Source organism: Scyliorhinus torazame, chromosome 10, assembly GCF_047496885.1.
Source record: "Scyliorhinus torazame isolate Kashiwa2021f chromosome 10, sScyTor2.1, whole genome shotgun sequence".
Taxonomy (NCBI): domain Eukaryota; kingdom Metazoa; phylum Chordata; class Chondrichthyes; order Carcharhiniformes; family Scyliorhinidae; genus Scyliorhinus; species Scyliorhinus torazame.
In genome coordinates, this window is record NC_092716.1 from 186,326,151 (window position 1) to 186,348,366 (window position 22,216).

General features: G+C 49.7%; 1 protein-coding gene across 1 annotated transcript in view; it reads right to left on the reverse strand.

Annotated features, from left to right (window-relative positions):
• The window catches only part of LOC140384433 (malignant fibrous histiocytoma-amplified sequence 1), a 193,520-nt gene that overhangs the window by 19,371 nt on the left and 151,933 nt on the right, over positions 1–22,216 (reverse strand). Inside the window, exons 6-9 of the mRNA XM_072466130.1 lie at positions 18,526–19,007; positions 16,982–17,136; positions 13,430–13,592; positions 8,498–8,613 (exon numbers count right to left, since the gene is read on the reverse strand). Coding sequence (XP_072322231.1) covers positions 8,498–8,613; positions 13,430–13,592; positions 16,982–17,136; positions 18,526–19,007 — 916 coding nt within the window. The remainder of the gene's footprint in view (positions 1–8,497; positions 8,614–13,429; positions 13,593–16,981; positions 17,137–18,525; positions 19,008–22,216) is intronic.

The following is a 22,216-nucleotide window of genomic DNA, read 5'->3' on the forward strand; positions in this document are numbered from 1 at the left end:
CAGGCAACATCCTGGTAAATCTCTCCTGCACACTCTCTAAAGCCTCCACATCCTTCTGGTAGTGTGGCGACCAGAATTGAGCACTGTACTCCAAGTGTGGCCTAACTAAGGTTCTATACAGCTGCAACATGACTTGCCAATTCTTATACTCAATGCCCCGGCCAATGAAGGCAAGCATGCCGTATGCCTTCTTGACTACCTTCTCCACCTGTGTTGCCCCTTTCAGTGACCTGTGGACCTGCACACCTAGATCTCTCTGACTTTCAATACTCTTGAGGGTTCTACCATTCACGGTATATTCCCTACCTACATTAGACCTTTCAAAATGCATTACCTCACATTTGTCCGGATTAAACTCCATCTGCCATCTCTCCACCCAAGTCTCCAAACAATCTAAATCCTGCTGTATCCTCTGACAGTCCTCATCGCTATCCGCAATTCCACCAACCTTTGTGTCGTCTGCAAACTTACTAATCAGACCAGTTACATTTTCCTCCAAATCATTTATGTATACTACAAACAGCAAAGGTCCCAGCACTGAACCCTGCAGAACACCAATAGTCACAGCCCTCCAATTAGAAAAGCATCCTTCCATTGCTACTCTCTGCCTTCTATGACCTAGCCAGTTCCGTATCCACCTCGCCAGCTCACCCCTGATCCCGTGTGACTTCACCTTTTGTACTAGTCTACCATGAGGGACCTTGTCAAAGGCCTTACTGAAGTCCATATAGAAATATCCACTGCCCTACCTGCATCAATCATCTTTGTGACCTCTTCGAAAAACTCTATCAAGTTAGTGAGACACGACCTCCCCTTCACAAAACCATGCAGCCTCTCACTAATACGTCCATTTGCTTCCAAATGGGAGTAGATCCTGTCTCGAAGAATTCTCTCCAGTAATTTCCCTACCACTGACGTAAGGCTCACCGGCCTGTAGTTCCCTGGATTATCCTTGCTACCCTTCTTAAACAGAGGAACAACATTGGCTATTCTCCAGTCCTCCGGGACATCACCTGAAGACAGTGAGGATCCAAAGATTTCGGTCAAGGCCTCAGCAATTTCCTCTCTAGCCTCCTTCAGTATTCTGGGGTAGATCCCATCAGGCCCTGGGGACTTATCTACCTTAATATTTTTCAAGATGCCCAACACCTCGGCTTTTTGGATCTCAATGTGATCCAGGCTTCTCCAGGCTCAACATCCACCAATTCCTTCTCTTTGGTGAATACTGATGCAAAGTATTCATTTAGTACCTCGCCCATTTCCTCTGGCTCTACACATAGATTCCCTTGCCTATCCTTCAGTGGGCCAACCCTTTCCCTGCCTACCCTCTTGCTTTTTATGTACGTAAAAAGCCTTGGGATTTTCCTTAACCCTATTTGCCAATGACTTTTCGTGACCCCTTCTAGCCCTCCTGACTCCTTGCTTAAGTTCCTTCCTACTTTCCTTATATTCCACACAGGCTTCGTCTGTTCCCAGCCTTTGTCTGTTCCCAGCCTTTTAGCCCTGACAAATGCCTCCTTTTTCTTTTTGACAAGGCCTACAATATCTCTCGTTATCCAAGGTTCCCGAAAATTGCCGTATTTATCCTTCTTCCTCACAGGAACATGCCGGTCCTGAATTCCTTTCAACTGACACTTGAAAGCCTCCCACATGTCAGGTGTTGATTTACCCTCAAACATCCGCCCCCAATCTAGGTTCTTCAGTTCCCGCCTAATATTGTTATAATTAGCCATCCCCCAATTTAGCACATTCACCCTAGGACCACTCTTATCCTTGTCCACCAGCACTTTAAAACTTACTGAATTGTGGTCACTGTTCCCGAAATGCTCCCCTACTGAAACTTCTACCACCTGACCGGGCTCATTCCCCAATAGGTCCAGTACAGCCCCTTCCCTAGTTGGACGGTCTACATATTGTTTTAAGAAGTCCTCCTGGATGCTCCTTACAAATTCTGTCCCGTCTAAGCCCCTGGCACTAAGTGAGTCCCAGTCAATATTGGGGAAGTTGAAGTCTCCCATCACCACAACCCGGTTGTTTTTACTCTTTTCCAAAATCTGACTACCTATCTGCTCCTCTATCTCCCGCTGGCTGTTTGGAGGCCTGTAGTAAACCCCCAACATTGTGACTGCACCCTTCTTATTCCTGATCTCTACCCATATAGCCTGCGTGCTTTGCGGATACTTGGCAGAAACTGTAATTGCCAGGCGGTGTCGGCAGTCCAACACACGGAACTGCTGATCAGAGACGTCTATGTCACGGGATTAAGTCCAATTATGTACACCAGCGATTATTAGAGGGGGTACACTCAGCCTTACAGAAACTGTACAGCTCGCTAACTCCTTAGAAGTGGTGGTCATCAAGACTGGGGAGAAACACTGGATGGTCATCGACTACAGTCAGACGATCAACCGGCACACGCAGCTCGATGCGTACCCTCTTCCACGCATATCTGACACGGTCAACCAGATTGCGCAATATCGAGTCTTCTCCACAGTTGACTTGAAATCCGCATACCACCAGCTCCCCATCCGCCCAGAGGACCGCCGCTACACTGCATTCGAAGCAGCTGGCCGCCTCTACCATTTCCTTAGGGTTCCCTTCGGCGTCACCAATGGGGTCTTGGTCTTCCAGCGAGAGATGCACCGAATAGTTGACCAGTACAGATTGTGGGCCACGTTCCCGTATCTGGATAACGTCACCATCTGCGGCCATGACCAGCAGGACCACGATGCGAATTTCCAGAAATTCCTCCACACCGCTGAACTCCTTAACCTTACCTATAATAACGAGAAATGCGTTTTCCGCACAACCCGCTTAGCCATTCTTGGATTGGATTGGATTGGATTTGTTTATTGTCACGTGTACCGAGGTACAGTGAAAAGTATTTTTCTGCCGTACATGTTGTGTCCTACGTTGTGGAAAATGGAGTCCTAGGGCCTGACCCCGACCGCATGCGCCCCCTCCACGAACTCCCCCTCCCTCACTGTCCCAAGGCACTGAAACGATGCCTGGGATTCTTCTCATATTATGCCCAGTGGATCCCTAATTATGCAGACAAGGCCCGCCCACTTATCAAGTCCACCATTATTCCCCTGACGGCTGAAGCCCGCCGGGCCTTCAACCACATCAAGGCGGATATCGCCAAAGCAACGATGCACGCGGTCGACGAGTCCCTCCCCTTTCATGTGGAGAGCGACGCATCGGAATTAGCTCTGGCCGCCACCCTCAACCAGGCGGGCAGACCCGTGGCTTTCTTCTCCCGCACCCTTCATGCCTCCGAAATTCGACACTCCTCTGTCGGAAAGGAGGCCCAAGCCATTGTGGAAGCTGTTCGACATTGGTGGCATTACCTGGCCGGCAGGAGATTCACTCTCCTCACTGACCAACGGTCGGTTGCCTTCATGTTTAGTAACACACAGCGGAGCAAGATTAAGAACGACAAGATCTTGAGGTGGAGGATTGAACTCTCCACCTATAACTATGAGACCTTGTATCGCCCTGGGAAGCTCAATGAGCCCCCAGATGCTCTATCCCGCGGTACATGTGCCAGCGCACAAGTAGACCGGCTTCGAGCTCTCCACAACGACCTCTGTCATCCAGGGGGTCACTCGGTTCTTCCACTTTATCAAGGCTCGCAACCTGCCCTACTCCATCGAGGAGGTCAGGACTGTGACCAGGGACTGCCAGGTCTGCATCGAGTGCAAACCGCACTTCTACCGGCCGGACAGAGCGCACCTGGTGAAGGCCTCCCGCCCCTTTGAGCGCCTCAGCATGGACTTCAGAGGGCCCCTCCCCTCCACTGACTGCAATGTGTACTTTCTCAATATCACTGATGAGTACTCCCGTTTCTCTTTCGCCATCCCATGCCCCGACATGACTTCTGCCACGGTATTCAAGGCCCTACACAGTATCTTCACCTTGTTCGGTTTCCCCACCTATATCCACAGCGATCGGGGATCCTCCTTCATGAGCGATAAGCTGCGTCAGTTCCTGCTCAGCAAAGGCATCGCCTCGAGTAGGACGACCAGCTTTAACCCCCGGGAAAACGGGCAGGTGGAGAGGGAGAATGCGACGGTCTGGAAGGCCGTCCTGCTGCCCCTTCGGTCTAAGAGTTTCCCAGTCTCCCGCTGGCAGGAGGTCCTCCCCGATGCGCTCCACTCCATCCGGTCGCTCCTGTGCACTGCTACCAATGAGACCCCTCACGAACGTGTGTTTGCCTTCCCTAGGAAGTCCACCTCCGGGGTCTCGCTCCCATCCTGGCTGACAGTCCCTGGGCACGTCCTCCTCCGGAAGCATGCGAGGAGCCATGAATCAGACCCTCTCGTTGAAAATGTGCTCCTCCTCCATGCAAACCCACAGTACGCCTACGTGGCACACCAAGACGAGCGGCAGGACACAGTCTCCCTCCGGGACCTGGCACCCGCTGGTTCCCCATCCACCATCACCACCACTCCAGACCTGGTACCGTACTCTCCCCCTCCGGTTACCACCCCCGCCCCTGCACCGTTCACCCCCCCACCAGCGACCCTCACCGAAGCCCCCACCCCAGCAGCACACGTCCCCCCGCCGGATCCACTACTGGGTGAAGAAGGAGAGGACAACACGCTCCCGGAGTCGCAGGTACCCACATCGGCGCCCACACCACTACCTGGACTGAGGCGATCGCAGCGGAGGGTCAAAACCCCCGACAGACTCGACCTGTAAGGTCGCTTCACCCCCGCTGGACTCTTTTTTAAACAGGGGGTGAATGTGGTAAACACCACTGATCATATACTGCGTGTATTACGGTACTGCCATTGTACTCCAGTCATTACAGTAAATCCCGGCCTGCTGGCTCCACCCAGCAGGCTTTGTATAAAAGTGTACGCTCTCCTGCGCTGCCCCCATTCTTGTTCCAGCTGCAGGAGGCTTAACATTTAGCACAATAATGCCTCAATTGTTCACCATTCGTCTCGTAGTCATTGATGGTACATCAGTCTCACAGACCCCCGGCAGCGTCATAATCCCCGCAGTCTCACAGACCCCCGGCAGTCTCATAATCCCCGCAGCCACACAAGCCCCGGCAGTCTCACAAGCCCCGGCAGTCTCACAGGCCCCCGGCAGTCTCACAGACCCCCGGCAGTCTCACAGACCCCCGGCAGTCTCATAATCCCCGCAGTCTCACAAGCCCCGGCAGTCTCACAGGCCCCCGGCAGTCTCACAGGCCCCCGGCAGTCTCACAGACCCCCGGCAGTCTCACAGACCCCCGGCAGTCTCACAGAACCCTGGCAGTCTCACAGGCCCCCGGCAGTCTCACAAAGCCCCGCAGTCTCACAGGCTCCAGCAGTCTCACAGGCTCCGGCAGTCTCACAGGCCCCCGCAGCCTCACAGGCCCCCGCAGCCTCACAGGCCCCCGCAGCCTCACAGGCTCCCGCAGCCTCACAGGCCCCCGCAAGCCTCACAGGCCCCCGCAGCCTCACAGGCCCCCGCAGCCTCACAGGCCCCCGCAGCCTCACAGGCCCCGGCAGTCTCATAACCCCGCAGTCTCACAGACCCCGCAGTCACGCAGGCCTCCGCAGTCTCACCAGGCCCCAACAGTCTCACCAGGCCCCAACAGTCTCAGCAGGCCCCAACAGTCTCACAGGTCCCTGCAATCTCACAGGCCCCCATGGGTTCACAGGCCTCCACAGTCTCCAGGCCTCCACAGTCTCACAGGCCTCCACAGTCTCACAGGCCACCACAGTCTCACAGGCCTCCACAGTCTCACAGGCCTCCACAGTCTCACAGGCCCCAACAATCTCACAGACCAACCCGCAATGGAAACGTTCATCCACCCATGCTTTTTATGGTCTCAGGGTGAACCAGATGGTTCAATCCAAGCTTCTGATTTCATAAAATTCTGGACATTCACAACATGGAAGGAGGCCATTCAGCCCATAATCCCAGCACCAGCACATAAGGTGCCATCCAGTGCAATTTCACTTGCTGGCTCGTGGGGTGGAATTTTACAGCCACATCACTGGAGTCAATGGAGTTCTGAATGGCTTGCCGAATTTTATGGTCCTGCTCCCACCACAATGGGGCCATACAATTCTGTCCTAGATCCATAGCTTTGTATTACGACACAGTGCATATATGCGGCACTATCAGAGGGCCAGTCTTGAGAGAGTGCTGCATTGTCGCTGGGCCAGTCCTGGGGGAGTGCTGCATTGACATTGGGCCAGTCCTGAGGGAGTACTGCACTGTCATGGGCTAGTCCTGAGGGAGCGCTGCACTGTCGTTGGTTTAGGTCTAAGGGAGTGCTGTACTGTCATTGGGCCAGGCTTGTGGGAGTCCTACATTGTTGCTGAGCCAGTCCTGAAGGCGTGCTGCATTGATGCTGGGCCAGTCCTAAGGGAGTGCTGCATTGATGCTGGACCAGTCCTGAGGAAGTGTTGCATTGACATTTGGCCAATCCTGAGAGAGTGCTGCATTGAATTTGGACCAGTCCTGAAGGAGTACTGCACTATCATTGGACCAACCCTGAGGGAATGCTGCACTGTCGCTAGACCAGTCCTGAGGGAGTGCTGCATTGTCCGTGGACCAGTCCTGAGGAAGTGCTGCATTGTCTGTGGACCAGTGCTGAGGGAGTGCTGCACTATCATTGGGCCAGTCCTCAGGGAGTGCTGCATTGTCGCTGGACCAGTGCTGAGGGAATGCTGCACTTCGCTGGACCAGTGCTGAGGGAGTGCTGCACTGTCGCTGGGCCAATCCTGAGGGAGTGCTGCAGTGACATGGACCAGTCCTGAGGGAGTGCTGCACTATCATTGGGCCAGTCCTGAGGGAGTGCTGCAGTGACATGGACCAGTCCTGAGGGAGTGCTGCACTATCATTGGGCCAGTCCTGAGGGAGTGCTGCACTATTAGGCCAATCCTGAGGGAGTGCTGCACTGTCATTAGGCCAATCCTGAGGGAATGCTGCATTGTCGCTGGACCAGTCCTGAGGGAGTGCTGCATTGTCACTGGACCAGTCCTGAGGGAGTGTTGCATTGACATTGGACCAGTCCTGAGGGAGTGCTGCATTGTCGCTGGACCATTCCTGAGGGAGTGCCGCATTGTCGCTGGGCCAGTCCTGAGGGAGTGCTGCATTGTCGCTGGGCCAGTCCTGAGGGGGTGCTGCATTGTCACTGGACCAGTCCTGAGGGAGTGCTGCATTGATATTGGGCCAGTCCTGAGGGAGTGCTGCTCTATCATTACGCCAGTCCTGAGGGAGTGCTGCAGTGACATGGACCAATCCTGAGGAAGTGCTGCATTGTCACTGGACCAGTCCTGAGGGAGTGCTGCATTGTCGCTGGACCATTCCTGAGGGAGTGCTGCATTGTCGCTGGGCCAGTCCTGACGTAGTGCTGCATTGTCACTGGACCAGTCCTGAGGGAGTGTTGCATTGACATTGGGCCAGTCCTGAGGGAGTGCTGCACTGTCATTAGGCCAATCCTGAGGGAGTGCTGCATTGTCGCTGGACCAGTCCTGAGGGAGTGCTGCATTGTCACTGGACCAGTCCTGAGGGAGTGCTGCATTGACATTGGACCAGTCCTGAGGGAGTGCTGCATTGTCACTGGACCAGTCCTGAGGGAGTGCTGAATTGACATTGAACCAGTCCTGAGGGAGTGCTGCATTGTCGCTGGACCATTCCTGAGGGAGTGCTGCATTGTCGCTGGGCCAGTCCTGACGTAGTGCTGCATTGTCGCTGGGCCAGTCCTGAGGGAGTGCTGCATTGTCACTGGACCAGTCCTGAGGGAGTGCTGCATTGTCGCTGGGCCAGTCCTGAGGGAGTGCTGCACTGTCGCTGGGCCAGTCCTGAGGGAGTGCTGCAATGACATGGACCAGTCCTGAGGAAGTGCTGCATTGTCACTGGACCAGCCCTGAGGGAGTGCTGCATTGTCACTGGACCAGCCCTGAGGGAGTGCTGCATTGTCACTGGTCCAGCCCTGAGGGAGTGCTGCATTGACATTGGGCCAGTCCTGAGGGAGTGCTGCACCATTGTTGGATCAATACAGAGTGAGTGTTGCACTGTTTGAGAAGTTGCATTTGAGTTGAGGCAGATGTAAAAGATCTCATGGCACTTTGCAAAGAGGAGTCTTCTCTAGTATCCAAGATGCTGGTCATTATTTATACTTTAACCAACATTATTGAAACAGATTGGTCACTGTGGAAAGATTTTCAAGGCAATGGGGTAAGAGTGGGGTGTGGGACCAATTGCAAAGCTCTTTCAACGAACGAGCACACAAACGGTGGTTGAATGCCTTCCTTCCGTGCTGTGTGATGATCTGAGCACATTGCTACTTGTGGAATCTTGCTGTGCGCAGCTTGGCAAGTGTAATGTCTTACATTATAACATTGGCTACATTTTACAAACGGTTGTAAAGGGCTTGGAGATGTCCTGAGATCATGAGAGGTACAAAACGTAACAGGACAATGTTCAGGAGGGAAAGCGGTCTGCATGCAGCATCTCTCAGGAATAGTGGGAGATTATCACCGACCTGCAGTCGCCCCATTCTGACCCCGCGACCCTCGACTCATGCAGAACAACAGCTCTGTCTGGAAATTTTCACCGCAGTTTTCACACGTTTTTATCTTCTCCTCCGACGTCTGCTCACTGTTAACAACAACAACACATGCATTTAAATAGCCCGGCCTGGGTAAATAAAAGCAAGCAATCTTCAAATAGGATTAGAATAAAGGAAGGGTAGGAGGATGTGATGTGAATCTGAAAGAGAACATTAGAACCTAAGAAATAGTAACAGGATTGGACCATACGGCCCCTCAAGGCTGCTCCACCATTCAATACGATCATGACTGATCATTTGTCTTAATCCCACTTTTCCACTCTCGACCTTTACATCTCGATTCACTGGAAGACCAAAATTCTGTCTATTTCATCCTTAAATATATTGAACAATGAAGCATTCGCAAACCTGTGGGGGAGATAATGATACACCACGCTTCAAGTGAAGAAATTGCTTCTCATCTCAGTCCTAAATGATCCCGTTATCTGACACTGTACCCAGTGTTCTAGGTTCCTTAGCCATGGGAAACGACCTCTCAATATTTACCCTGTCAACTCCCTTCTAAAGTTTTTTAAAAAATTAATGCAAAGGTTTGGGCTTCACTGGTTAGGCTAGCATCATTGCCCATCCTTATTTCACCTTGAGAAGGTGGTGGTGAGCTGCCTTCCTGAACTGCTGCAGTCTATGTGGTGTAGGTACATCCACTGTGCTGTTGGAGAGGGCGTTTCCAGATTTTGATCCAGTGAGAGTGAAGGAACGATGATATATATCCAAGTCCGGATGGAGAGGAACTTCCAGGTGGTGGTGAATCTCGTATGTGTTCGCGAGATCACCTCTCATTCTTCTAAACTCCAGAGAATACAAGCTCAATTTACTCAACCTCTCATCATAGGACACCCCTCTCATCCCAGGAACCAATCTAGTCAAGCTTTGCTGCACAGCCTCCAATGCAAGTGTATCTTTCCTGAAATATGGAGACCAAAACTGCACACAGTATTCCAGATGTGGTCAGCAAACCCTGTACATTTATGGCAAGGTGTCTTTATTCCTGTACTCCAAGTCCCTCACAATAAAGGCCAATGTGCCATTTCCTAATTGTTGCTGCACCTGCAGGCCAACATTACGTATTTCTTGCATGAGCATGCCAAAGTTCCCTGTGAACATCAACACTTACAAGTTCCAGGCCTTTTTAAAAACATTCTGCTTTTCTAATCTTACTACTAGTGAGTTTGCACTTCCCCCACATTATAGCCAAGTGAGCTAAACCAGCCCTTGCTATCCATACTAACATATTCCCCCCAAATCTATGAGCCTTATCTTGTGTTTAAATTGTGCAGGGTGGTGAATTGGCCATGCTAAATTGCCCCTTAATTGGGAAAAAAAGAATTGGGTATTCTAAATTTATTTTAAAAAATATTCATTACCAACTCACCGACTCCCACAGCTCCTTACACCCCACTTCCTATAAAGACTCCATCCCATTCTCTCAGTTTCTCTGCCCTCGCCACATCTGTTCCGATGACGCCATCTTTGAAAACATGTCTGCCTTTTTCCTCCACAGAGGTTCCTTCCCCAATGATTGACAGAGTACTCAACCATGTCCAACCCTTCTCCCTCTTTCCTCACCCCCTGCCCCTCCCTCCCAGAACTATGATAGGGTCCCTCTTGTCCTCACTTTTCATCCCACCAGCCTCCGCATTCAAAGGATCATTCTCCGCCATTTCCGCCACCCCCAGCATGATGCCACTATGAAACGTAGTTTCCCCTCAACCCCCCTTTATACATTCCGTAAGGACCACTCCCTCTGTGACACCCTGATCCACTCCTTAATTGCCCCCACTCCTTCATCCCCTACCCACGCAATTGCAGAAGATGTGACACCTGCCCCTTTATCTCATCCCAGGGAGGGGGCAGTAGGTGGTAGTCAGCGCGAGGTTTCCTTGCCCATGTGTGAGCTGATACCATGAGACTTCTTGGGGTCTGGAATCAATGTTGAGGACTCCCACGGCAATTCCCTGCCGACTGTATACCACTGTGTTACCACCTCTGGTTGGGCTGTCCAGCTGGGAGGTCAGAATATCCCCGGGATGATGAAGGGGGAGTCTGGGGCATGGGCTGTAAGGTATTATTTGGTGAGTGTGACTACATCAGGCTGTTGCTCGGCTAATTTGTGGGACAGTTGTCCCAATTTTGGCACAAATCCTAGATATTAGTAAGGACGACCTGGCAGGGTCTGGTTGTGCCATTATCGTTTCCAGCACCTTGGTGAATGCCGAGAACTTGCACTTTTATTGTACTTTGTCGTAGGTTTAACACATGTGATCTGCTTCTCAGCCATTTCATAGGAAAGTTTAGGATCAATCACATTGCTGTGGGTCCTTCTAGAATCAGAGAGTCATAGGGCTGGATTTTTGCTGACTTGGGATGACTCAGAAGCTCTTTAAAAATGGCGGGCGGGTCCCAATTCCGTGATTCCTGATCCCCATTCCCGGGAGTGCCTTTTAAGGGTGTGCTGGTTTGGGTGGTGGGTCTGAATCCTGTACACCCAACCTAGTCAACTCCATTGCCCTAATCCTCTGCAATTTACATGGAATCGGGCCAGTTTTTCAAAGAGTCGTGGTTCATGGCCCCTCAGAGATGTCCTTGAGGGGGCTATTAGAAAGGGAAGTTCAACATGTCCTCCTCACACCCTCCATGTCAAGGCATGACCCCCCCTCCACCCACTCCCTATGGCCCCATGTGACCCCACGCCAAGGTATGCCACCAAAACAATCCCCATTTCCTTTCATGTCCATGCCAAGGTATGTCGCCCATACAGCCCCTGTAGTCCCCTATGTCTGCTATCTTAATTAATTTCAATTTCAATGCAGAGAAATGTGAGGTAATGCAATTTGGGAGAAAAAACATGGGGAGACAATACAGGCTCAATGGTACAACATTGAAAGGAGTACAGGAGCAGAGGGACCTCGAGGTTCAAGTGCATAGTTCTCTGAAGGTGTCAAGGCAAGTTGAAACAGTTATTAAGAAGGCTTATAGGAGCCTTGGGTTTATAAATAGAGGCATAGAGTTTATAAGCAAGGACGTGATGCTACACTCCTACGAATCATTGGTCAGACCACATTTTGAATATTGTATTTAGTTCTGGGCATCTTATTTAAGGAAGGATGTTAAAGCCCTGGAGAGAGTGCAGAGCAGATTTACTAGAATGACACCAGCAATGCGAAGTTTTAGATACAAAGAAAGATTGAAGAAATTGGATTTGTTCTCCTTGGAACAGAGAAGATTAAGAGGTGACGTTATTGAAGTGTTCAATTTTGACAGGACAAAGAAGGATATTCTGTTTCCACTAGTTGGTATGTCAGTGACTAGGGGTCACAATTTCAAGATGGTCAGCAAGAGAGCTGGGAGTGAGATGAGGAGAAACTTCTGTACACAGAGTTATTGTGATTTGGCATACTACCTGGGAGAGTGGTGGAGGTGGATTCCATAGGAGGTTTCAAAAGAGAACTGGATATATATTTGAAAGTGATGAATTTAGAGGGCTATGGAGATAGGGATGGGGAATGGGACTAGCTAGGTAGCTCTTTCAGGAGCCACTGCAGACACAATGGGCCAAATGGCCTTCTTCTGTGGTGTAAAATTTGATGATTCTACATTAAGGTATGATCCCCCAAACAACCCCCAAGACCCCTCTTGTCCCCATGCCAAGCTATGGCATGTCCATGCGTATCATCCATTATACATTTATAGAACCAACTAACCCTAGTATGACAATAGAATGTGTAAAAAAAAGATTTTCATGATTTTGAGCACCTTGATTACACCTCCTCTTAACCGTCTCTGCTCCAAGAAAAGCAACCCAGCTTCTCCTGTCTCTCTATGTATCTGAAGTCCCTTTTCCCTGGTACCATTCTAGTGAATCTTCTCTGCATCCTCCCCACGGCCTTGACATCCTTCCTAAAGTGTGGTGCCCAAATTGGACACAATACTCTAGCTGCGGCCTAACCAGAGATTTCAGTTTAACTTATTTTGCTATTTTACTCTCTGCCTCTAGAAAGCCGAGGTCCATTTTTTCTTCTCGGATAACCGGAAGCACTGGACTGGGAGAGTCCCTGAGCCAATCTGAGCCATTAGCGCCTGGGAATAGCACATTTCATCAATCGTCTGACACCAACCTTTCATATCTCCCAGATACTTTGCAGCTTTCTTTTTCTTTATTCTTTTGCGGGATGTGGGCATTGCTGGCTGGGCCAGCATTTGTTGCCCATCCCTTTTTTAAAAAAATTTAGATTACCCAATTTATTTTTTCCAATTAAGGGTCAATTCGGCGTGGCCAATCCACCTACCCTGGACATCATTTGGGTTGTGGGGGCGAAACCCACGCTAACATGGGGAGAATGTGCAAACTCCACACGGACAGTGACCCAGAGACAGGATCGAACCTGGGACCTCGGCGCATGAGGCAGCAATGCTAACCACTGTGCCACCGTGCTGCCCATCCCTAACTGCCCTTGAAGTGAATGGCATGCTCAGCCATTTCAGAGGGCAATCAAGGGTCAATCACATTGCAGTTGGTCTGGAGTCACATTTAAGCTGCACTGGGTAAGGATGATTGATTTCCTTCCCTAAAGGACATTAGTGAACCAGATGGGATATTACAACAATCGACGGTAGTTGTATTGTTCACCATTACTGAGATGAGCTTTTTATTTCAAGTCTTATTAACTTAATTTAAATTCTTATTTTCTGCTGCACAGTGTTCACTGCCTCTCGGAGTCATTCCATGTTATAATCACGGGTGCATTTCTCCCAACTGGGAAAACATTCTGATGACCAATTTGCCAATCATTGGGAACACCCATCTGAGGCATTTAGGTGAGCATAGTCACTGAGATGAAAACTTACATGTCCTCTTCTTTCTCATCTAAATCCGGCCAGTCAAAGTAATGCTCACAATCATGGTTTCTGCATGGTGTTTTCAGTGAGTAATGGAGACCTGGCCATTCTTCTATCAATTTCTCCACTTTCCGAATGGCCATCGTAATCAGGCACCATTGCCCCTCAAAATCTTAAATAGCAAAAAATGGAGGTGAATTTGAATTCTTTTTTTTTAATAAACATTTTATTGAGGTATTTATGATTTTATAATAATAACAGAAGAAACACTGTACATACAAATATAAACATAGTGCAAAGGCCATCTTCCACCCTCACAAGTCCCACCTTTCTTACACACTAATCTAAACCAAACTAGACCCTAACCCTCCCCATCTCTGCTGACAGTTAATTTTCCCGAAAGAAGTCAGACGGACGGCTGCCACCTCCGGACACCGCCGGGCGAACCCTGACATTGACCCTCTCAAGGCGAACTTAATTTTCTCCAGACAGAGAAAGCTAGCCATGTCAGTTAGCCAGGTCTCTGACTTCGGGGGCTTTGAGTCCCTCCAAGTTAATAGTATCCGTCTCCGGGCTCCAAGGAAGCCAAAGGCCAGAACGTCTGCCTCTTTCTCCTCCTGGATTCCCGGATCTCCCGACACTCTGAAAATCGCCTCTGTCATGATATGCAGACATGCAGATAATGATGTACAGACAGGCAGCTAATGAACACAGAGAACAGGACATGACCAATGAGCAGGCAGGACACTCAGGGGTGGTATCTCACTATAAAAGGGACGAGGCACTCACACTCCACCTATTTCCAGTGCTGAACATCTACAGAGTGAGTCAGGGTGTGTGTACAGTATCACACCTCCAGCACGTGGCTAAGAGCTAGTCTGGTTCAGTCAGACAGAGTAACCACACTTAGGTTAGCAGAGAGTCGAACTCATAGAGAACTGTGCTGACTGTGCTCCTGGTTCAACAAATCAGATTGAACTAACTTCAAGGTCTGGAGTATCTTTTGGTTAAAGCTGCATCCAGTTGCAGCCTGTGTTATCCCAGAGTACATAACACAACAGCCACCTCTGGACTCGGTGCCACCCTTGTTTTTAACACCTTGGACATGAAAAGGAATTTGAATTCTGACGGAAGGTCATCGACCTGAACCACTTGTTTCTCTCTCCCCAGATATTGCCTGACCTGTTGAGTATTTGCAGCATTTTGCAGTGGAATTTTGTAAATGACGGCCTGGCATTGTGCCAGGGGCTAAGACACAGAGTGAGGAAGCTGCAGTCTGCAACTGCTCAGAGTGGTGCTGACAACAGGCAGAAAAAAACCTATTATTTATGGAATGTGCATTTTTCTGCCAAAACAGTTAAGAAAAAGCTGACGAGTAAATCCTAAAATAAAATAAAGAACTCCTGACAGCGGGACTATCTGGGGTCAAAGCGAGATAGATTGTCTTCCCCTCATGCTCCTGGCTGATGTAGGATCTCACCACAGGAACAACTCACATACTGTACAAAGAGTGGGTTCACCATCCCTCCTGCTCTATTACCTAATGATCACTGATACCGAGGCACAGACACCACAACAGCGTGCATTTATGTAGTACCTTTAACATAGTAAAATGCCTGAGCTGCTTCACAGGAACACCATCAAACAAACTATCTCGCATGATTCACATAAGGAGATATCAAAGGCTTTGTCATAGAAGGAGGTTTTTAAGGAGAGTCTTAAAGGAAAAGGAGAGATAGAAAGGCAGCGAGTTTCGGGATGTAATTTCAGAGTTTAGGACCCAGGCAGCTAAAGTCATGGCCACCAATGGTTAAAATCAGGGATGCTAGGGCAGCACGGTGGCGCAGTGGTTAGCATTGCTGCCTCACGGCGCTGAGGTCCCAGGTTCGATCCCAGTCCCGGGTCACTGTCCGTGTGGAGTTTGCACATTCTCCCTGTGTTTGTGTGGGTTTCGCCCCTGTTGCTCTTATTAGCCTTAGTTTTATTAGCTCTAATTCTGTCACCTTTGCTCACGAGTCGCCAGGTATCTTTCTGATACCGCCACGTGGTTCAAGCTCAAGTAATGATTAATAATGCAGCACACCGCTTAGTAAAAGTTAAATCAACGATCATTTATTATATACAGAAATAAATATTTATACAATAATCCTACTTCTAGACTATTACCTAACACTAAAGGCCAATACTTAACTTTGGTGATGGCCCACCAGGTCAGGGAAACAAATGGTCTATCGAATTGGGTCTGGCCTGCGGGATTCAAAAAGGCTGGTACGAGTCGATAGTCTGGAACACCTATCTGGTAGCGATCGCGGGAGTAACACTTACTTGTTTCTTCGTCGAAGGGTCTCGAAGGTTGCGAGTAGGAGAAGAAGGGCCGATCTGAACTTGGCCCCTTATTTTTATAGTTCCCAGGGGCTTCCCGCCTCTCGGGGCGGACCTTGACCCTGGTTCCAAGTGATTGGACTTGGTCCCAATCACTGGGTTCGATATGCTCCAATAATGGGGCGATTTCTTGATCGGGGGGTGGTCGTCCACCTTTGTTTGTCTCAGCCACTGCTGGCACCGAAAAGTCTGGATCGGCTTTAAGTTGCTAATGTGTAGCAATTGTTCCCGGGGATGGCTGCTTAGTATGCAGATGGCTGGGTTGATGTGCTGTTAATGGTTGCAGGTATCGGTCTGGGCCGACTTCCCCAGAGCCGAATACACTGTTTTGCCTGCAGCTGTCCGTTTGAGTCCTGTTGGCTGATTTTCCCATCAGCCTCCTTCGTTCGCCATTTTAGATCGGGGTGGTATCTCACTATAAAAGGGGTGAGGCACTCACACCCTGCCTCTTTCCACAGACCAACATCTACAGAGTGAGACAGGGTGTATCCTCAGCATCACACCCCAGCACGTGGCTTAGAGCAAGGCTGGTTCAGTTCGACTGAGTTACTACATTTAGATTAGCAGAGAGTCGAACTCATTGAGCACTGTGCTAATAGTTCACTAAAACACATTGAACTCACTTCAGTCTGGAGCATCTTTTACTCAAAACTGCATCAAGTGGCAGCTTGTGTTATTCCAAATTACATAACACAACAGTGGCTGTGCCTTCAGCTGCTTTGACTCTGAGCTCTGGAGTCGCCTCCTTAAACTTGTCCGACTCTCTCCCCCCTTCTTTAAGTTTCTCCTTGAGACCCACCACTTGGACCAAGGTTTTGGTCACTTCCCTAATATCCCCTCATGTGGCTCGGTATCTAATTTTGTCCCATAACGTGAAGCACCTTGGAACATTCTACTTTGTTACTGGCGCTATATAAAGGCAAGCTGTTGTGATCAATGAATATTGAACCGGTCTCATCATCCAGCAATTTCATACTAGCCTCATCCAGCTGAAGACAGTAGAGTATATCAAAAAATACAGTAAGGATTGGGGTGAATTTCCTTTGCTACGTTAATGAAGATTTTACCCAGCTTGAAACGAATGGAATGGCACATCAGTTTATAATAAGCTTTAATTGTAGCGGTCTCGTCAATTCACAAAAAGGGCAGCCAAACATCTAAAGATGGGAGCAGACCTACCGTTCTCTCCATTTCCCTTGCAGCGGAACTCAATGTAACTGTTGGCTTCTTCATTGTGTTCCTTCAGGAGGAGTTTCCTCCCATTACATACCAGCAGGCATTGCTTTTTTCCAACCCAGTGAGAATAAATAAAATTGCACAGTTTAATTATCACCCTGTGAAATGCAGAGATGGGAATTAGGAAGAGGATTTTTACTGACACATGCCAACAACAACAAAAACAACTGCATTTATGTGGAGACCCTGAGCAGCGTAAAATTAGCCAAGGCATTTCACAGGAGCAATATCAAATAAAATTTGACATTGAGCCACAGGGAGAGATATTAGGACATGTAACAAAAGCTTGATCAAAGAGATAGATCTATTAGAGGGCCATAAAGGACAAGTAAGAGAGAGAGAGAGAGAGAGAGAGAAAAAGAGAGACAGAGAGGTTTAGGGAGGGAATTACAGAACTTCAGGCCCAAGCAGCTGAAGTCACGGCTGCCAATGATAGACCAATTAAATACATGGATGTTCAGTTGGCCAGAATTGCAGAGCGCAAAGATTGAGGAGGGTTGTGGGACTGGAGTAGCTTTCAGACTTAGGGAGGGATCTGAAAACAAGCACGAGAATTTTAAAATTGAAGTGTGTGATTGATGCACACGTGATTTAATCAACATTACTTCAACGTATCTATTTTCAATATGACTGCAACGGTGCTCTACTTATTTAAAAGAATCAAAATATATTAAGAGAAAACGGATTTGAAAAGCGATCTAAATTATTTAATGCAAACTTGATAAGAAGCAGAACTGCAAATACTGAAGATAGAAACATAGAATCATAGAATTTACAATGCAGGACAAGACCATTTGGCCCATCGAGTCTACACCAGCCCTTGGAAAGAGCACCCTACTTAAGCCCACGCCTCCACCCCATCCCCATAACCCAGCAACCCAACCTACACTTTTTGGACACTAAGGGCAATTTAGCACGGCCAATCCACCCAATCTGCACATCTTTGGACTGTGGGAGGAAACAGGAGCACCCGGAGGAAACCCACGCAGACACGGGGAGAACGTGCAGACTCCGCACAGACAGTGACCCAAGCCAGGAATCGAACCTGGGACCCTGGAGCTGTGAAGCAACTGTGCTAACCACTGTGCTACCATGCTGTCCCGCATGATAGACAAAACTTCTGAAAAAGAAAAACCAGTTCATGATAGAGCTGTCGTGTTAGCGTGACCGGACCTGTATTTACTGGCATTTAGAAGGATGAGAAGGGATCAAGGGATCTAATTGAGATGTATAAAATTCTAACCGGGCTGAGCAGATTGAGTGCAGGGATGTTGTTGCTTTGGCTGGGCGGGAGTTAAGGATCAGTCATGATCATATTCAATGGCTGAATGTTCCTTTTCTCCACTTTTCAACCTCATTATCTAAATAATATAGAATGAGAAAGATACGATACAGACCCCATTCCTCATGTGCCCCTTCCCATGCAGCTATCAGCATTCAACAGAAGGGAAAAAATAAAAAGGGAAGAAAGTCGTGAGCAGCAATACCTGTGGAAAAATCCTTGTGGAATTTCGGGCAAGAAGAAAGCTTGGGTGTGTAGATCATCATTACTGTCGCCATTCCATTGTTTTGATACCTCCTTTGCATCAGTCAAGTAACTTGGGAATAAGTAGGTGAGAGTGGGAGCATTCCTTGATGGCGACCATGGGGCGCCTGGTCTGAACACACTTGCATCAGGATTCAAGGCCTGGGGTTTTGAAGTAAGACAAATATCAAAATGTTCCAATATTTGGAATAGTTTACCATTCCCTTTCTCGTCTCCAAGCATGTCCTCGGCAATATCATGCAGATCTTCTTTACCATTTAGCTGATGCTTGACCAGGATCATTATGGCTTTATGATGTAGAGTAGCTTTAGCCTGAAAGTCATTGATCCATTTTTGCTTGTCTGGTTTAAAGGCTGATTCCTTCTTCAGTGTTTTGGCCGGGATGTTGTTCAGCTGCTGTAGCAGATCATGGCGGACAATCATCTGGAATAACAAAGAACTTCACTGGAAAGTGATTCCCGGTTGGAAGAACCTTGACCCTCACCTTCCTATTACCCAGTGACATCTGCTTCAAAGCATTCCCATTCGTGTTTGTTATCACCACTCACATTATTTCACATATTCAAAATGCACCTCGGAACAAACACAGGAATGTTTCTACAGCACAAAATGCTGAGGGTGGTGGAAATCTGAAATAAAAACAGGTGTTGGAACTAAGCGGCATGTCTGGTAGCACCTGTGGAGAGAGAGACAGAGGTAATGTGAGGGATTTTCCCTGCACTTTCGTAGTGTGTTCCCCGATGGCGGGAGGCAGCCTGCATTGGCACCTTTTGGTCCCACCACTGTCAATGGATTTCCCATTGAATCACCCCCCCACCGCCAGATTTCCCGGCACCGAGGGCTTGCCGTCGGCAGGGCTGGAAGATCCCGCTGGCAGGAACGGCCTGAAAATCCCCCATCTGTTTCAGACGACGACAAGAGCAGGTCAGAGGCTAGAAATCCTGTTTTTATACAAATTTAACGTACCCACTTCTTGTTTTTCCCAATTAAGGGGCAATTTAGCATGGCCAACTCACCAACCCTGCACACCTTTTTGGGTTGCGGGGAGAGACCTATGCAGACATGGGGGGAACGTGCAAACTCCACTCGAGCAGTGACCCGGAGTCGAGATCAAACCTGGGTCCTTGCCGCCGTAACGCAGCAGCGCTAGCAGCCACTGCCGCCCGACAGGCTAGGAATCCTGCGGGGAGTAACTCACCACGCCTGTCCACCATCTACAAGGCACCAGTCCGGAGAATGATGGAATACTTACCTGCATGAGTGCAGCTCCAACAACACTCAAGAAACTTTACAGTCAACGAAATACTTTTTGAACTGCAGTCACTTACAAAGTTACAGAAGCAAGGTCCCACAGCAAACAAGGGGATAAAGAACATTTAATCTGTTTTAGTGGTGTTGGTTGAGGGATGAATATTGGCTTGGGCACCAGGGTAACTCCTCTGCTCGGCTTCCATTAGTGGCATGGAATCCCTTCAATCCTCCTGACAAAGTAGATGGGGCCTCACATGAGCACCTCATTCAAAAGATATTGCAGTGCTCCATCCAGACTGACCCTCCAACAATACAGCACTCCCTCAGTACTGACCCTCTGACAGTGCAGTGCTCCATCCAGACTGACCCTCTGACAGTGCAGTGCTCATCCAGACTGACCCTCCGACAATACAGCACTCCCTCAGTACTGACCCTCTGACAGTGCAGTGCTCCATCCGTACTGACCCTCTGACAGTGCAGTGCTCCATCCAGACTGACCCTCTGACAGTGCAGCACTCCCTCAGTACTGACCCTCTGACAGTGCAGCACTCCCTCCGTACTGACCCTCTGACAGTGCAGTGCTCCATCCAGACTGACCCTCTGACAGTGCAGCACTCCTTCAGTACTGACCCTCTGACAGTGCAGTGCTCCATCCAGACTGACCCTCTGACAGTGCAGCACTCCCTCAGTACTGACCCTCTGACAGTGCAGCACTCCCTCAGTGCTGACCCTCTGACAGTGCAGTGTTCCATCCAGACTGACCCTCTGACAGTGCAGCACTCCTTCAGTACTGACCCTCTGACAGTGCAGCACTCCCTCAGTACTGACCCTCTGACAGTGTAGCACTCCCTCAGTACTGACCCTCCAACAATGCAGTGCTCCCTCAGTACTGACCCTCCAACATTGTAGCACTCCCTCAGTACTGACCCTCCAACAATACATCACTCGCTCAGTACTGACCCTCTGACAGTGCAGTGCTCCATCCAGACTGACCCTCTGACAGTGCAGCACTCCCTCAGTACTGCCCCTCTGACAGTGCTGCACTCCCTCAGTATTGACCCTCTGACAGTGCAGCACTCCCTCAGTACTGACCTTCTGACAGTCAGCACTCCCTCAGTACTGACCCACCAACAGTGCAGCGCACCCTTAATAATGACCCTCTGACAGTGCAGCTCTCCCTCAACATTGTCCTTTTGACAGTGCAATGCTCCCTCAGTACTGCCTCTCGACAATGCAACACTCCCTGAGTACTGACCCTCCGATAGTTCAATGCTCCCTCAGTACTGCCCCTCGACAATGCAGCACTCCCTGAGTACTGACCCTCCGATAGGTCAATGCGCCCTCAGTACTGCCCCTCGACAATGCAACACTCCCTGAGTACTGACCCTCCGATAGTTCAATGCTCCCTCAGTACTGCCCCTCGACAATGCAACACTCCCTGAGTACTGACCCTCCGATAGCACAATGCTCCCTCAGTACTGCCCCTCGACAATGCAGCACTCCCTGAGTACTGACCCTCCGATAGCACAATGCTCCCTCAGTACTGCCCCTCGACAATGCAGCACTCCCTGAGTACTGACCCTCCGATAGCACAATGCGCCCTCAGTACTGCCCCTCGACAATGCAGCACTCCCTGAGTACTGACCCTCCGATAGCACAATGCTCCCTCAGTACTGCCCCTCGACAATGCAGCACTCCCTGAGTACTGACCCTCCGATAGCACAATGCGCCCTCAGTACTGCCCCTCGACAATGCAGCACTCCCTGAGTACTGACCCTCCGATAGTTCAATGCTCCCTCAGTACTGCCCCTCGACAATGCAGCACTCCCTGAGTACTGACCCTCCGATAGCACAATGCGCCCTCAGTACTGCCCCTCGACAATGCTGCACTCCCTGAGTACTGACCCTCCGATAGTTCAATGCTCCCTCAGTACTGCCCCTCGACAATGCAACACTCCCTGAGTACTGACCCTCCGATAGGTCAATGCGCCCTCAGTACTGCCCCTCGACAATGCAACACTCCCTGAGTACTGACCCTCCGATAGTTCAATGCTCCCTCAGTACTGCCCCTCGACAATGCAGCACTCCCTGAGTACTGACCCTCCGATAGCACAATGCGCCCTCAGTACTGCCCCTCGACAATGCAGCACTCCCTGAGTACTGACCCTCCGATAGCACAATGCGCCCTCAGTACTGCCCCTCGACAATGCAGCACTCCCTGAGTACTGACCCTCCGATAGCACAATGCGCCCTCAGTACTGCCCCTCGACAATGCAGCACTCCCTGAGTACTGACCCTCCGATAGCACAATGCGCCCTCAGTACTGCCCCTCGACAATGCAGCACTCCCTGAGTACTGACCCTCCGATAGTTCAATGCTCC